Below are 17,436 nucleotides of genomic sequence, written 5' to 3'. Positions count from 1 at the left end.
TCAAAGCTCAATATTTTATTGTGGAAGCAGTTATAATGGTAATGGGGGCATTAATTAATTAAATATATTACTGTACTTTTGTTTAGGGTGTAAGTTGGACCTCCCTGGTCCAGAACCTTTGGGATCAACTGGCCCCCAAAGCAGGGAGTTTGGTGTACTAGGGAGGTCAATTCCACCGCTCTACTGAGACTCTGGGTTCCCCCAGGATTTGTGGGCAGACCAGGATGTCAGCAGACTGAGCTGGGCTTTCCTCCTGGTTGTCAGGCTGCGCTGCCCCTGAGGCTACCAGGGCCCTAGTATGCTGCTGCCAGGCAGACCAGAGATATTGCCAGATCCAAGAGCCACAGACCAGAGATTCAACCTGTATTACTTAACTTCACAATATTCAAGCATTAAAACCTCTCTGTAAACCTCAGTATACACACACAGTTAGGGAAACAGAGTGTACAAAATAGTTTATTCACTTGCTTCAGCACTGGTATACCTACTCCCTTAACACTGTGAGCCTGCTTGCATGATGTCCCTTACTAGTGTTTTTATTAGGCCGGCTCTGGTGTCTGTCAAACTCTCTCTAATTGAGCCACATGAATTTTGATGTCATTGTTCAATGAATGCTCAGTTAGACTATTATCAAGCTGAAGACCTGTGTTTAGCAGTAAAGAAGTAGAATGTCATTGGGCTACTGAAACGAAATGCTGAAATGTTTCATCTACAACAGTGACATCCTTTTACCCTAAAGCAAAAACATGTAACAGTAGTGTAATTAAAATGGAAGTCAAACTACTATACCTGAAAAAGCAACTTGTTTCTTTGGTGCATGGAACAGAACCCACACTACTAAAGTTTCGGGATCCTGAAAAAAGAAACACTTTTCATAATTTATATACATCTACTGAAAATTTCAACTTTTAAGCTGCCCAGTAGACAACATGAAGCAAGATGTCCATTATGCTGAAGCTGTACATGTCTGGGCTCAACATGGAAAACCGGTATTTGTAATACAAAACAGCCACTGGGGGGGGAGGAGGGCTTCCCTCAGCAGACCAGGAAGACAGGGAGCAAAGCCCTGGAGGATGCGGGCGGGACCGTGGCGCGTCTCAGCGGTCCCGCCACCCGCGTCTCCCTGGTCTGCTGAGGGGGGGGGGGGCGCGCGCGCACTAGCTGCCCCCCCCCAGCAGACCAGGCTTTTCTCGCCGACAACGCCTCAGCGCTACTGGACCTACCCTACAGCGCCCCAGCTGCTCTGTCCCAGGCGTCCAAATTCAGCCGCTGTTGAAACTGATCAGCGGCTGATTCCAGGAAGCCCAGGGCAGAGCAACTCTGCCTCGGGCTTCCTGTAGTCAGCCGCTGGTCAGTTTCAGCAGTGGCTGAATCTGGACACCAGTTCCGACTTACATACAAATTCAGCTTAAGAACAAACCTACAGTCCCTAGCTTGTACGTAACCCGGGGACTGCCTGTACACTGTTTCTTTAAAATGCTTCCAGTTAAAAACAATTACTCACTCACAAAATTAATAGTTATGAACTACTTACTTGTCCATCATAACTTGCATGTATCACATGGTTTACAACAGATGGAGCCGCTAGCTGAGAGATTGCATCAGTTTGGGGTGAATGTTCAATGAAGTTAGTGACTGGTTCCTTGGAAAATGTGAAGCAACGCCACGCTACAGCATTCTATCATAATGAAAAATGCTTTTTAGACAATATTAAGAGCTACATTTTCCAAAGTAATATAGATATAGTTTATAAGGATACTTCTCTAGGTACTGCATAGCCTTTGAGACAGTCACAGAATTGGTAATTCAAAACTATTCTTTTTTGGAAAGATATCCCAGCAGTACAGCTAAGTAACTATAACAGCTACATTTAAAATAGTTTCTCCCAATACAAGCTCATCCTTATCAACACTTTATTAGAATTAGTGTTACAGAGAATTCAATTCTCAAGATCCATGCCATTCCTCCAATTCCACCTCTAAATATCTAATATACTAGAAGATTCACGTGGTGTTGCTTGGGTCCTTAACTCAAATAATAAGTTTTTCTTCATTTAAATAATTGTTCTGAGACCGGACTGGGGATGAAAGGTTCAGCATGCAGACTGTTGCAGGGAAAGAGGACTACCCCCAATCCTTTCTCTCTATGGCAACATGGGACCAGGTGAGAAGCACCTGCCATGGCTGCTGAAGCTACAGCACACTGGGGGAGGGATAGGGACACACAGACAAACTCAAATACATAGATAGCTGTCCCTTTCTCTGGCCCTGGTCCCAGTTGGCCTGAAGGTGTTATAGCTGTCCCAATCCCCATCTCTGGCCCCTTGCTGCCCCACTGTAGTCATTCTGCAGTGTAACTGTCCCTTCTATCAGACCCCACCCCTTTCCATTTTATGAGAAACAATCTAATTCCAGGCTCATCCCATTGTCCTGGTACAACCAATCCCCGACCTTGCTTTAAGTTAGGATAAAGAAGCTGCATACCAAATTTTGTGGTCCTACCTCTTACCATTTAGGAGGAGTTTTTGAACCAAGATTTGAAGATGAACAGATGGACTCACATTTCTAAGATATACAGTAAGATAACTTATTTCACTTACTGCTTTGATAATAAGTCTGATGGGCAGAGAAGCATGGGTCTTGTTGATTAGTTTCAGTGGGAGTGCCTTCCAACTGCCAGATGTAAGATCACCAAAATCTAGACCCTCTGTCTTTCCTGTTTCCACCTAACATATATAAGAGAAAAAAAAAAAGAGAGAATACACACACCTTTTGAATTTGAGGGAAGGACCATGCTTTTCCTTCTCTCTCTCTTCTCCTACACCCAGCAACATAGTGAAGCTCCCCTGCTGTCAGAAGTGCAACAAGTGAGATGACAGCTTTAACACCAATTCCAATGTTAAAATGTGGGTATTTAATCAAGTTGATAGAATTTTTAATCAACTACTCAATAAGCAGCCCAGCTCCGTTCTAGCACGCGCCAGGTGCAAGGCCAAACCCTGCAGTAGATCGGCAATTTAAAAGGCAGTACAAGCCAAGCAGCCTGCCCTCTGTCTCCTAGTGCATTTTAAATTGCATAGCCCCAGAGAGGTTGTCCCCCACACCTGGTGTGAATCAGAACTGAGCCAGGCTGCCTGCCCAGCTGCAGCAGCCCATGTGTGGGGGTCCACAGCTAGGTCACCATGGACAGGGGCTGCTTCATGGCAACAGCTCCTGCCCCCCTCCTCTCCCACCTCTGACAGAGGCAGCAGCAGGGCGTGAGGGAGACATGGGAGGCACCGTGGAGCCAGTGCTGGGGGGGGGGGGGGGGGAGGAGAGGAGAAGAGAGAGAGAGAGAAGGAAAGACAGGCTTTTAAGCCAGCTCTCCCCAGCACAGGCTCCTTCTTCCCCAACTCCCTCACTGCCTCTGATACAAGGGAGCAGAAGCAGCAAGGGGGAAGGGGGAATGAAAGTAGTTAACGCAACTACCTGATAAGCCTATGCTTATCAGGCAGTCCACTAGTTGATTGCTCCTTTACATCACCCTAAACACCAACAATCAGCACCAGATGGATTATCCCTCACACTTTGGCCTGCATCTACTTCTGTGTAGTAGGCATGATAAAGTAATCACCCAAGGCTGGACATGATTGAACAGGCTGAATAAGCATCAAGACAGTAGGGGAAGAGGCAGAGGGGTTTGGATAAGCCTTTAAACTACATGACAAGACATATACCCTTGAGATACAGAAAACGGTAATATAAAAAAGTGTCTATTTGAATTATAAACTGTTGTTGGAAGGGATTGGGTATTATTGGTACAGACCCTAGCACAAGACCTCAATTAAGATAAGAAATCTTTGCTGCTGTTGTACTCCAAACGCACCTGCACAACATATGAGCTAACTAGTTCCATTTTTTTCCTCCACTACCCACAATGTCAGTACATAAAACGAAACAAAAAATAGTTTCTCTATATTTTTAGCTAGTTATTTGAGCATAAAGTAATTTTTCTACTAATACAGTAAAATTCTTTAGCATTGAACAGCAGTATCATGGAAGCAACTCAGTAAGAACACAGAATTCACAAAAGAGAGGAACATTGACTTTCACAGTGATGCATATGCACTATCAAAAGTTGACCGCATAAGGTCGATTTTTGCATTATTTATTTCTTTGCATTGTATATTTCTGTACTCCTCTCTCATCAAGTAGTACAGGAATATACTTTAACCTCCCTTAGAGTTGGTGGAACGTGGTTGGTGACAGACTTATGGTCTACAAAATTGACCTATTGATGCGAAGTTCAATTTACCTTCCTAGTGTGGACCAGGTCAAAGACTATTTCTAGTAACAGACTTCTTTGCAAACATCAAGTAAGGAAAGAACTAGTAATTGCTAAGACCATAGTAAACAGGCAAGAGAACTTGTAGGCAGCATGACCAACAGGCGTATACCAAGCTGGAGCAGCTGTGTTTGAAAGTATGCCTATGGACATATCACAGAACCAGAAATATGACCAACTTTGTGACAGTTTAACTGAGTCAAGGAACTGACTTGCTCCCTCAAATTCACAGGAGGGTCCGACAAGAACACCTCAATATGAGAACAGAAATTAGGATAAAGCAACCAGCTCCTGAGAGAGCAAGGCTGTGTCTACATTGGCAAGATTTTCCATTGGAAATCTTGCCACCTCTCTACACTGGCCGCGAGTACACTGACATGCTAATGTACAAAATCAGTGCTTCTTGCGCAAATACTCTGATGCTCCCGCTCAGGGATAAGCCCTCTTGTGCAAGAATACTTGCACAAGAGGCCAGTGTAGACAGGCAACGTTAATTTCTTGTGCAAGAAAGCCCGATGGCTAAAATGGCCATCGGAGCTTTCTTGCGCAAGACAGCATCTACACTGGCACGGATGCTTTTGCGCAAAAGCACATGCCAGTGTAGATGCTCTCTTGCACAAATACTTAACAGAAAAACTCTTGCGTTTGTAAGAGCAGAGACTCCAGAACAGGCTTTTCATAACCAGGCTTGCTTCCTGGTTTTAACCACATCAACTGCAGGAATGAATGGTTAGATCATTGTTCATGGTTGATCATGCAGTAGTAGGAAATCACCACCAGTTTGATGATAGAAAAAAGGTCCATGTGAGGAAGGAGCATATGAGCATCCATGGCTCAGACAATGCTGAACAAAAAAACAAAAAACAACACAACACAACACAACACAACATAAAATAAAATAAAACCTTAAATACATTGAGTATATGCACCAGAAGGAGTACTCATGTGGACAATTACTTGTAGAACACTCATATTTTAACCACCCAGCTATTAAGACTAAATGAATAAGAAACTGTACTCCATATTTTAGCCAATCACCCATGCAACTGTAGTATCTAATACCCCATACAGGTGCCCCACTGCACATTAATAGTGCTAAATATCTTGTGTTAAAGTTTGTAAGTCTGGTACCTTATTCCTTACATGAAATATTCTCATCTCTTTTGAAATAAAGTCATCTTGTGCTCTAATAATTTAAAATATTCATAAGAAGCAAACATACAAGAACATATCTTTTCAATATAACAGTATAACTGCTTCTTACCTCTAAATTAGGATTTTCAGCAACTGCTGTCAAAACTACCCTTGTTGCCAAAGCTTCTGCCTGGACTACTGTTCCAGCATCTGCAGAAACTGGCCAAGATGAAACACTGAGGACACACTGGAAAATTCCAGGATCACAAGGTAAGAAAAGTATTTTCAGCTCTTCTGTAGAATGAGGTCCTATAATGGTTTTGTTCTTAAACACTAAACATTGATATTTCAGAGGATCCATCTTTAAAAAAAAAATTAAGACATGTTAGTTCCTACAAGTTAAAAAAAAAAAGTAAGCAAGCAAAGTACTCCATCCTCAAGACTCACTCCTAAGATGATGCCCATGAAGCAAACTAACAATAGGTCGGTAGGTGGTTAACTGATACTTGATCATATTTTTACCTAATGGTTTTAAGGTTACCTTTACCTTCACCTTTCCCCAGGTTCTATATCATCCAACTGTGGCACCAATTTTATATTTTCAGTTTGTACAGCACCAAGATCACTGAACTGCTTAGGACAAGTAGAATAAGGAACTTAACTTCCTGCAACGCAAACTTACTTATGTTCACTCTCCATTACCCCTATAGATTCTGCCTATGAAGAATTAGTTTTACAAAATGAAGCTATACAGCTTATACAGTAAAAAAATATTAAGGCTGTTTCAGAGCACATTACACAGGAAGACTAAGCTGCAACCTAAAACTCAATGTAAACAGTTACCAGTTCAGGTTTCAAATATTCAAGCAGTACTTAGCATCAGTCAGGATAGCTGGTAAACGTTTGCACCAGCTGCAATGCAGAGATTTAAGTTGGGATCATGAACTAATATCTGAAAAGAAGCTCCTAATAAGGTGTTAAAATTATGTTATTTTAGTAATCGAGTAGTTGATGAAAATTCTTTTAGTAATCGAGTAGTTGATGAAAATTCTATCAACTACTCAATAGGGGAAGACAGTCTGGCTCAGTCCCAGCTCATGGCAGGACCACACCCAACTGCAGCTCTGCAATTTAAAAGGTGATAGGAGCTGGGCTGCCTGCCCCCAGGCTTCTACTGTGTTTTAAATTACAGAGCTGCAGTGGGGTTTGGTCCCAACCATCAATCAACTAGTCTGGAAGGAACCAACCACAGAATTTCTTCCCACTGGAATGTGTTTCATAATGGTAAGAAAGGAGAGGAGTTGAAGTTTGATTCAATACAATTGCAGGAGGGGAAGAGTTTTGGAAGAATATAAGGCTTCAATGGACTCTGTACTTATTGTCCCTGGCACCTGAAGTACCGTAATGTACACTAAAAGCTATATAGAAAAAGCTTACCTTTTCTCCATTAACTGAAATACTGAATATTCCAATGCTGACCTGTAACCATCGTTCAGTTGGATTAAAAATACTAAGATTAGTTTGTGATGCAATTCCCACACAACAAGCGTTAGGAAACTTAAGCTCCTCTGGTACTCTCACATTGCCTAGGAAAGAAAACATCTCTATTAATTGCCAGTATCTGTACATCTACAAATGTATGCATCAACAACTGCTATCACAAGCATTATGATGAAAGTAACTAAACCAGACCATCAAGTGTATGATGAAGTTAAAATAGTTCATAACCTGGCAATCACCTTGATTCTAAGCATGACTGACTGCCTTGAGATTTCTTGCAATTGTAACCCTATGAGCAGGGCTTGACAAATCAGTGTATCTACTTGCCCATGGCGAGTAGATTTCAGCCGGTGGCCCCGTCCACTGGCGGCACACACATGCACAATGCGGGTCCGGCACATGTGCAGTGCAGGGCTGGTGAGTGGATTTCATGGCGGTTTGTAGAGCCCTGCCTATGAGCTTGAATTTGAGGACTTTAGTTAAGTGTTCAAGATTTTAATGTAATTAAAAATGAGGTGATTTAAGAAAAGCATACCAAATGCAATTACTAAAGCCAACAACAAAACACAGAGTACTGGCTGAACTCAAGGTTTCATATTAAATGGAACAACAACTGAGGGGGTGTTACATATGCCTCAGAGGAAATGTGTATGTCTATAAGCATCAGGATTACAATACAGATTAGTCTATTTATTTAACGTGATAGACTTTATTACAAAACTGACTGCTGACTTTCAGTTTCTGCTCTTCAGCAGAGTTCTAGAACACTACAGAAATTAGGCACCAATTTGTATCATTAAATTGAAAAGCCTCTCCAATTACAACAGAACTTGTTACATATTCAGAAGGTTTCAAACCTCCAGGTTTTTTGTATGTCTGTAACCAGTGTTCCCTCTAAGGTGCGCACCTGCGTGGGCGCACACCAAGAATTTGAGGCCCACCACCTCCTCAGCACAACCACAGAGTGGCTGCTCAGCTGTTCAGAGACAGGGCTCCATGGCAGGTGGCTCTCCTGCCCCAGGAGCAGCAGGACAGCCACCACACAGCCCTCCCCCTAGTGTCAGACCTTCCCCAGGCTGGAGCTGCAGGCTGTGTGACAGGCAGCTGGTGGCTGCTCCAGTGGCTGCTCTGGAGGCCCTAGCTGGGGCCAGAGCCAGAGTCATATGGCAGGCAGCCATGCCAGCGGCCCCGGCTGGGCCCAGAGCTGGAGCTGTGTGGTGGGAGGGCCAGGACTACTTCAGCCAGCTACAGCTGGGGTCACTTGGCAGAGAGGTGCTACCTGGGAGAGTCTTTGGGAGCAGTGCCACTGGTGGGTGCCACAGGGACACACATCCGAACAAGTGCCCACAACCACCTTGTTGGCGCACAAGACAAAAAACTCACTGTGCTCATGGATGGAAAATCTTAGCGGGAACACTGCCGGTAACAACTATAATTTTATTTTATTGCTGCCTTAACTGAAAGATTCAGAGGGGTAGCTAAGTTAGAACAGGAAAAACTTAGGCTACAGGCAGTCCCCAGGTTACGCGGATCTGACTTTCGCCGGATCCGCACTTACGAACGGAGCTTTTCTCGCCCTGGAGGACGCGGGCGGCAGGACCGCCCAGACGTGCCGTGGTCCCGCCGCCCGCGTCCTCCGGGGAGAGAAAAGCTGCTCCGCATCTCCCTGGTCTGCTGGGGGGGGGGGGAGGAGGGGGCAGCAGACCAGGGAGATGTGGAGGACCTGGGCAGTGGGACCGCAGCGCCTCTCGGTCCCGCTGCCCCCATCTCCCTGGTCTGCGGGGGGGGGGGGGGGGGGGCGCAGCTAGTGCGCCCCCCCCCCCGCAGACCAGGGAGACGGGGGCGGCGGGACCGAGAGGCGCTGCGGTTCCGCCGCCCCAGTCCTCCACATCTCCCTGGTCTGACCAGGCTTTTCTCGGGACGCCTGTGGTAGAGCAGCTGGGGCGCTGCCAGTTGGTCCCGCAGTGCCGCTCTTGGCGCTACTGGACCAACCCGGCACCCCAGCTGCTCTGCCCCACGTCCTGATTCAGCCGCTGCTGGTCAGTTTCAGCAGCGGCTGAATCAGGATGCCTGGGGCAGAGCAGCTGGAGTGCTGCTGGGTTGGTCCAGTAGCGCCGAGGAGCGACGCTACTGGACCAACCCAGCAGCACCCCAGCTGCTCTGTCCCAGGTGTCTCCAAGTCAGCCGCTGCTGAAACTGACCAGCGGCTGACTACAGGAAGCCCGAGGCAGAATTGCTCTGCCCCGGGCTTCCTGGAATCAGCCACTGATCCGTTTCAGCAGCAGCTGACTTGGGAATGCCTGGGGTTCTTAAGTTGAATCTGTATGTAAGTCAGAACTGGCGTCCAGATTCAGCCGCTGTTGAAACTGATCAGCGGCTGATTCGAGGAAGCCCAGGGCAGAGCAATTCTGCCTCGGGCTTCCTGTAGTCAGCCGCTGGTCAGTTTCAGCAGCGGCTGAATCTGGACGCCAGTTCCAACTTACAGATTCAACTTAAGAACAAACCTACAGTCTCTATCTTGTACGTAACCCAGGGACTGCCTGTATTTGTTGTTTATTAGCTCCTTAAAGACTAAATAGTTACAAGAGGCTGATAAGAATCATTAGTTTGCATATGGAAAGGAAAATGACCAACACCCGATTCCACACAGACATCAAGAACCATTAGCACTTTCATTGTTTGGTTGGTTGGTTGAACCATTAAGATGTGTTCCACCAACCAGAACTGAAGGGCAGGTTTTTCTATGACATCGTCCCTCACATTCCCTAAAGATCCTGCCACATCCTCTAGAAAGAACCAGGTCAGAATCTAGTGTATCTAATAACCAAACAGATATCTTTGAGCTGGCTAAGCAATTTGTCAACACTGATTTAAACACAATTTAAATCAAAATAGAAAGAATTAACAGAGTCTGATAAAAGCAGTGTATGTACAACAAACTAAATGACTGATGCAGCTGTCTATCAGTGAGACACAGAAAGTTTGTTTCTTTCAGTAATTAAGTTTGATTACCATTTTAAACGGTTTTGATCAGTAACAATATTTTAAACAAAAATGTCACTTAGAAAAACTTACCAAACCCAGGTGGCTCCCAACATTCATTTCCACTTGTGCTAGCCGATTGCCCAATGTAAGATTCTGTACTTAAAGTATTTGAATTCCAGGGAGCAGCGTGTAGATTACAAAGTGAAGATGTACCCAACAATCTAGGCCCAACACTTGGACCTAAAGGAATTCCTACTGCAACTGAATTTTGAATATGTCCCACTGGCATACTAGAGAAAGGAAGTCCAGCTGGAAGACAGCAAGTGGCACAGCTGCCACCATACTGTGGCAAAGAAACATTTCCACTTGGTTGCATGTTTCCCAGGTACTGTTGAGCAAATGCTGTTGCTGCAAGTGAACGTCCAGTAAGTAGTGTGGGAATTGCAGAGGACACGGTCTGAGTCTCGGAAGCAGACCCATGGGATTTGAAGCTTGCAACAGGAATATACTGTTCACCACATGTATTTTGACTGAATGGAATATAAGCACCTAATCCACTGTATGTGGGTACCATATTTAAAGAGGATAATCCTGGCCTCTTTGTATGATCCTGCCAAGTTACAGGTATGTCAACATTAACAGATAATGGCTGGAGCACACATTTGCTAGGTAAAGCTGGATTAACATGGTCCATCTCATTCTTACTGGGCATTGTGTTTGGGAGATTAGACGTAAACTCATTTTCACTCTCTAGCAAACCCTCTTTGGACAATTTATGTGTAGGTAGTGCATCTTCAAGTTTGTTGCTATGACCCGTTGACTCATTTGCTTCTGATTTCTCATTAGTGCTCTTCTGACTAATATTTAACGATGTTTCTCTCTTGTTTCTTTGCCATGAGAAGTCTTCAGGTTTTTCAGTAGTTTGTTCTACTAATGGAGTTGGACTGGCTCGAATTATTGTTGTGCTCAACTCACTAGCATTATTACTCTAAAAAATAAATTGTTAAATATCACACATTAATATTATAAGATATATAGCCTTCAAACGATTGATTTTATCGGTAAATGTCAGTAAACGTCAATTTACACAAACTGATGAAAATATATTTCTATTGATAATCAAAATGTACACCTAGGCCAAGAAAAATGCTTTTTGAGAATCAGAATGAAGGGTATTTAGTTTGTGAACATCATGTGTCAAAATGTAGTTTCAACCCTTATAAACCTTTGAACTGAATATCGACATCTGTCACTAAATAATTGTCTGACCATAATTTCCTGCCACTATGCAAATTTAAAAATAGAAAAAAAAATTGGAGGAAATATTTAAAATAACCTTGATTATCCATCAAAATTATAGAAAGCAAAAATTGAGTTCTGCCTAGCCTAAGTGTAAGAAAACAATTAGGTTTCACTTTTTGGTACATACCGATGTAAAACAGGCAACTGTGCTTGGAATTATCTACAAGATCTTTTGATATAAATACAGTTTAAACAAACTTCTGGAAGTTCCCTTTCTTCTAATAATAAAGTCCTCTAATAGAACAACCATGAGTGTTCCCACTTGCTTGCAGCCTGGGGCTAGAACTAGACTAAGTTATCAAGTTCCCATCAGTTAAGTTACTTCCATAACTAGCGTAACTCATCCCACTTTCCTCAAATGGATTATGTTAACTGTTAAAAAAAAATCCAAGTTTCTTCTACTACACAGCAAGGAATAGTTTTCCCCTAACCAAATGAAACTGAAACTTTAAAATGTTAGTTTATCTGACTCTAGATAATCCCTGTTTTCTGGGTGGGCTGGATCTGTGGCTTTCAGTGATTTTCTCTCGAAAGCTTGAAGTTTCCCCATTATCACAGTGGAATTTTCATTGAAGCACTATGCCAGGGTGGAAAGCAGGATCATTCTTTAAATACAGACATGCAAAAATGAAGTAAATTATATCCCACCTTCCTTTACCAGGAACTATAGCATGAAGATGTCGGTCAAAATATGGCACTAGACAGAGACTGGACAACAAGTTTCTATTACTGGCTAAGTTACATACTGATGGCAATGTGGTCATCAAAAAATTTCATTAACAAATATGACTCGAGTCCGGGAGATTTAGCACTCCTAAGGATTGGACTGTGATGGTGGAATTAGAGGTTATATCCCTAAAATACAATACTGAGGACCCAACAGTCAGACATGGAGGACCATCTCAGCAGGAAATGTGAAAAGTGGGTGCCAAACACAGGGGGGACTGGATCCACTCGAGTATCTGATGTGTCACCCTTGGGCGTACCTTCAAAATTTACCTGCACCTCTGCACTGCATCTCCCACTGGCCACAGATAACTGTTCCTGGCCAACGGGAGCTGCAGGAAGTGGTGTCTCAGTTCATGCCACAGCTCCCATTGCTGAGAATGGCCAACAGGAGCTGCAAGTACCCATACCAGCAGATTCACAGGTAAATACAGCGGCGGCAACCCAGGGGCTAACCCAGATCAACCACTGCTGTCTTATTCTCCACCTCTGAACTGCAGAAAAGTACTGCCTATGCAGCAAAAAAAGAAGCTGTCTGGAGCCCAGCAGTTCTGACACCATCACTGGCAGCAAGAAAGGAACTGAGGTGGGGAAGCACACAGCGCCCCTTATACTGTGTCATTGAGGCACCACTCCAGGGGTAGCCAGGGCTGCTCCCCTACGGATACTGCTGAGGGAAAGACTTCTGGCATTGGGCCACAAGGCCAACGCATACCACTACTGTGCATGAGCAAGCACTTCAAAAACAGATACAGAACAGAACAGCAGCTGTTTTACTTCTAATGTGCCTTCGACCTGTGGTGACTCAAACCATCAACACAGGTGATAGGAACAAGGAGGACTGAAGGATAACTCTGGCATTCAAGCATCTCACAAAACCAGATGACTGGGTAACTAAATGGCAAATGAATTTTCATGCTGATAAATGCAAAGTAATGCATATTGGAAAACAATCCCATCTATACATATAAAATGATGGAGACAAAATTAGTTTAGAGAGGGGGAGACAGATTATATATATCTGGAGTAATTGTGAATAGTTCTCTGAAAACTTCGACTCAATATGTAGGAGCAGTCCAAGCAAACAACATTAGGAATCATTAAGAAACAGAGAATAAGACAGAATATTTTATTGCTTAGATATAAATCCAGGACACAGCCACACCTTGAAACTGTGTGCAGATAGCTTTTTTTTTTAAAAAAAGATGAAATGACGTTATCATGGCATTGGAAAGAGTTCAGAAAAGGGCAACAAAAATTATTGGGTGAATGGAATGGCTGCCATATAAGGAGAGAGTAATAAAACTGGGTCTTTTCATCTTAGCAAAGAAGAGACAAAGGGAGGATATGGCATGTCTAGAAAACCATGACTGGTATGGACAAAATAAAATCAGTAAAAGTTTTTGCTTCTGTAACAAGAATGAGGAGTCACATAGTGAAATTATTAGATATCAGGTTTAAAACAACCACCACATAGTCAACTTGTGGAACTCCATGTCAATGGATGTTGTAAAGACCAGCACTTCAACAGGATTCAACAAAGAACTAGATAAATTCATGGAGATTAGGTCCATCAATACTTATTAGCCAGAATTGGTAGAAAGAGTATCCCTAACCTCTGTTACAGGCTGGAAACGGATGACATATTACCGTAAACTTCCGATAATCCAGCACCTTTGGGACCCAGGGGGTGCCAGATTATCAGATTTGCCGGACTATCAGAAGGGGGGTTATGAGGGGTCTTAGGTGGGGGGGATGCCACCCCAGACCCCTCATAGCCCCCCCCTTCCAGTAGTCCGGCTCTGCCCCAGGCGATCCGAATTCAGCCGCTGCTGGTCAGTTTCACCAGCGGCTGAATCGGAGACGCCTGCAGCAGAGCAGCTGGAGTGCTGCCGGGTTGGTCCAGTAGCACCAACCCTTGGCGCAGCGAGACCAACCTGGCAGCACCCCAGCTGCTCTTGGGGATGCCTGGGGCAGAGCAGCTGGGGTGCTGCCTGGTTGGTCCCACAGCACCACTCCTCAGCGCTACTGGACCAACCCGGCAGCCCCCCAGCTGCTCTGCCCCAGGTGTCCCCAAGTCAGCCGCTGCTGATACTGACCAGCGGCTGACTCCAGGAAGCCCGGGGCAGAGCAGCTCTGCCCCGGGCTTCCTGGAGTCAGCCGCTGGTCAGTTTCAGCAGCGGCTGAATCAGGATACCTGGGGCAGAGCAGCTGGGGGGCTGCCGGGTTGGGTCCCGCAGCCCCGAGGGGCAGCACTACGGGACCAACCTGGCAGCACTCCAGCTGCTCTGCCCCCAGCTTCCCCAATTCAGCCGCTAGTCAGTTTTAGCAGCGGCTGAATCAGGGAAGCTGGGGGCAGAGCAGCTCCAATGGTCTGGCTGCCCAGAGCACTTCTGGGTTCCTGATGGTGCCAGACCATCAGGAGTGCCGGACCATCAGAGTTTTACTGTACCTGTTATGTTCACTCCCTCACGGGCATCTGGCATTGGCCACTATCAGAAAATAGGATACAGGGCTAGATGGACCTTTGGTCTGACCCAGTAAAACCGTTCTTATTTCTTATGTAAAGACAAAAGTTATCCACATGAGGGTAGAAGACCACACAATAGCTGTTAGGTGGACCATGACGGAATGAATGGCCAAAACTTGGTTTCCAATATAAACCCTTCCCCTAAAATATGCTATTTCAATTGGGCAACCTCCAGACTGATAAGACCACAGAGAAAAGATTCCATTTAGAGAGTTCAACAGAACACTCAAATGTTGAATAGTAAGACTAACACATTTTGAACATCTTTTTGAGCAAGTATCCCCAGGGTGTAACCCTGCCATTAGACAAATGAAACAGGTCCCCGCGGGTTGAAAAACTGGATCCACATCAAATGAAGCAGTTTCACCTCTTTTACTGAAAAGGATAAGAAAGTGGAGAACCAGTGTTGCCTCATCTATGCTGAGACAATCAGAATAACTCTGGAATTGATTCTAGGATACATTAACAGGTATGTTGTGAGCAAGGCATGAGAAGTCCTTCTTTTGCTCTACTCTGCGCTGATTAGGCCTCAGTTGGAGTAGTGTGCCCAGTTCTGGGTACCACATTTCAAGATGATGTGAAGAAATTGGAGAAGGTTCAGAGAAGAGCAACAAGAATGATTAAAGGTCTAAAGAACATGACCCATGGGGAAAAAAAAGACTGAAAGAATTGGGCTTGTTTAGTTTGGAAAAAAGATCGAGGGGGGACATGATCGCCATTTTCAGAGGATAGAACAAGAAGCAATGGGCTTAAACTGCAACAAGGGAGGTTTAGATAGGAACTTTTTCCTACTGTCCAAACTGTCAGGGTGGTTAAACACGGAAATAAATTGCCTAGGGAGGTTGTGGAATCTCCATCTGTGGAGGTATTTAAGAGTAGATTAGATAGATGTCTATCAGGGATGGTCTAGACAGTACTGAGTCCTGTCCTGAGGGCAGGGGACTGGACTCGATGACCTCTCGAGGTCCCTTCCAGTCATAGTATTCTATGATTGTCCAGTCTGACTTAATAGAACCCAGTGAAGGGGTATAATCAGTGGGAAAGAGCACAGGTCACTCTTCCAATGAAAGAGAACAGCATCAGAGTTTCTCAATTTTTTTATTTTTATTTTTTAAATAAGTACCCCCCAGTACCTACAGTTTCCATCATTTTTTTCTACCATTGCAACAATTGTTTAGACAACTTAATCGTAGCCAGGCTAGGGATGAAATTTTTGGGTGTAAAAAGTACAAAAATAAAGCACTGTAAAACTTAACACAAAGGCGAGTAGGAACAAATGGGACTCCTATGCAAAGATTGGCTGGGTTTGTCCATCAGCCTGGAGAGTCCAAAATGTCACAGCACCCTTAGAACATTCAGTTCAGATGCTAATGTTTTGCCAAAACTGAGTCCAACCAATCTTGCAGACTCCTAAAACTTAGTCTGGCATACTGGTCTAAATATATACAAGTCTCATAATTCTATTCAGTTGTGGTTTGGCAAGACTTGAGATAAAACAATTACATTAAAGATCCAGTACTGCTGCTATGAATTCTATCCTCTGAACTAGTGCAAGGATCCACTTTTCTGAGCTGATATCTTAAAAGTTGATTGGATAATAATTACATTGTACAGACCCGGATCTAGAATGGCCTCTCACATGCCACTCATACTGGAAGGAATAGTTTTGTACTCTTACGCTTCTCAAGAAGGCAGCTACCACTGCGATGTATTTTGTAATAATCCAGAGAGGTGCTGATATGCTGAGAGCAGCATCATGAACTGATGAGGCTGAGATTCCTAGTAAACCAGATACTTCCCATGGCCTTGATAAACTGTCACATGAAAATAGGAATCCTTTAAGTTGAAGATGGCACACCAATCTCCAAGAAAGGAATAACGGAAACTAGCATAACATGCAACACTACTATTTTTAAAATATCTATTGAATTGATATAGGTCTAATATTGGCCTGAAACATCCCTTTGCTTTTAGTATTACAAAAGAGCAGAAATACCCAGTTCATACAAGACATTGAGCCTCACTTATGGCTTCTACCTGAAGGAGAAAGCTAAACTACCGGTCATATAAGTGCCTTGTGAGGTAACCCTGTAAAAGGACTGAGAAGGAGGAGAGGGGAAAGGGATGTATTCCCCTTTCACAGTACTGATGAAATGGGAAAGATGGTTTGTGAACAATGGGAAAGGAGAGATTGGAATCATGGAGACTGGTCTGGTATCCTCAACTGAACAAGCAGATCGGCTGCTTAGTACCCCTTAGGGCACTCAGTTGTAACAGGAGGTACTGAAGAAACAGCAATGTCTGCATATACATCTCCTACGCTTTTTCTTTAATAGATGTTGGTGAGGCCCTGAAGTGGGGTACCAGTGGAACTGCTGAGAAATGAAGTGCTTCTTGGACAGAGCCAATGTATATACACACACAATTATTTCCATCTCCCTTGAGTTCTATGAAGCATAGCACCAGTCAAAGGAAAAAAGGGATGCCCATTCAAGTAGCAGGACACCTAGACAATCTGCTGAAACCCTTGAGGCAACCATGCAGACTACAGCTGTGGTCACTGGCAGATGGTGACAGCAAGAATGTAATTGACTTGGCTGCTAGGACCATGGTCTCTGCCATGAACTTCCCTTCATCTACCTGTAATAGATCTCTTGCTTAGCAGCCTCAAGCAATTCGTCCTTACATTATTAGAATAGCATCCTAAACAGTATACCCATATAGCCCTAAACTACTGTTCAAAGACAATTCTAAGCTGTAACTGTCATCAAATACATTTTTCTATGGAACAAACCTAATTTTTAAATGCCCCTTGACTTAGGTTAGACACCTGTGGCAACAGATATTAGCGATCCTGGAGGAGGGTGGGAATAAAAGTTTTCAAAACCCATGAGGGCACATAGTATCTACACAGTTTGCTTAGATATGGGAAGGGA

At 44.1% G+C, this 17,436-nt stretch overlaps 1 protein-coding gene across 5 annotated transcripts in view; it reads right to left on the bottom strand.

Moving 5' to 3' along the window:
- Positions 1-17,436, bottom strand: part of CEP192 (centrosomal protein 192) — a 164,760-nt gene that overhangs the window by 83,519 nt on the left and 63,805 nt on the right. For all 5 annotated transcript variants that reach the window (XR_012901559.2, XM_089776315.1, XM_075921011.2 and 2 more), the window contains exons 20-25: positions 10,033-10,930; positions 6,895-7,043; positions 5,588-5,818; positions 2,600-2,725; positions 1,535-1,678; positions 790-853 (exon numbers count right to left, since the gene is read on the bottom strand). Coding sequence is in view for 4 of the 5 variants with exons in the window: in XM_089776315.1 (XP_089632441.1) it covers positions 790-853; positions 1,535-1,678; positions 2,600-2,725; positions 5,588-5,818; positions 6,895-7,043; positions 10,033-10,930 (1,612 nt within the window). In the remaining variant the exon portion in view is untranslated. The remainder of the gene's footprint in view (positions 1-789; positions 854-1,534; positions 1,679-2,599; positions 2,726-5,587; positions 5,819-6,894; positions 7,044-10,032; positions 10,931-17,436) is intronic.

The sequence above is a fragment of the Pelodiscus sinensis genome, chromosome 2 (assembly GCF_052426305.1).
Source record: "Pelodiscus sinensis isolate ZL-2025 chromosome 2, ASM5242630v1, whole genome shotgun sequence".
Classification (NCBI taxonomy): domain Eukaryota; kingdom Metazoa; phylum Chordata; order Testudines; family Trionychidae; genus Pelodiscus; species Pelodiscus sinensis.
This window is presented reverse-complemented; position numbering and strand designations above follow the sequence as displayed.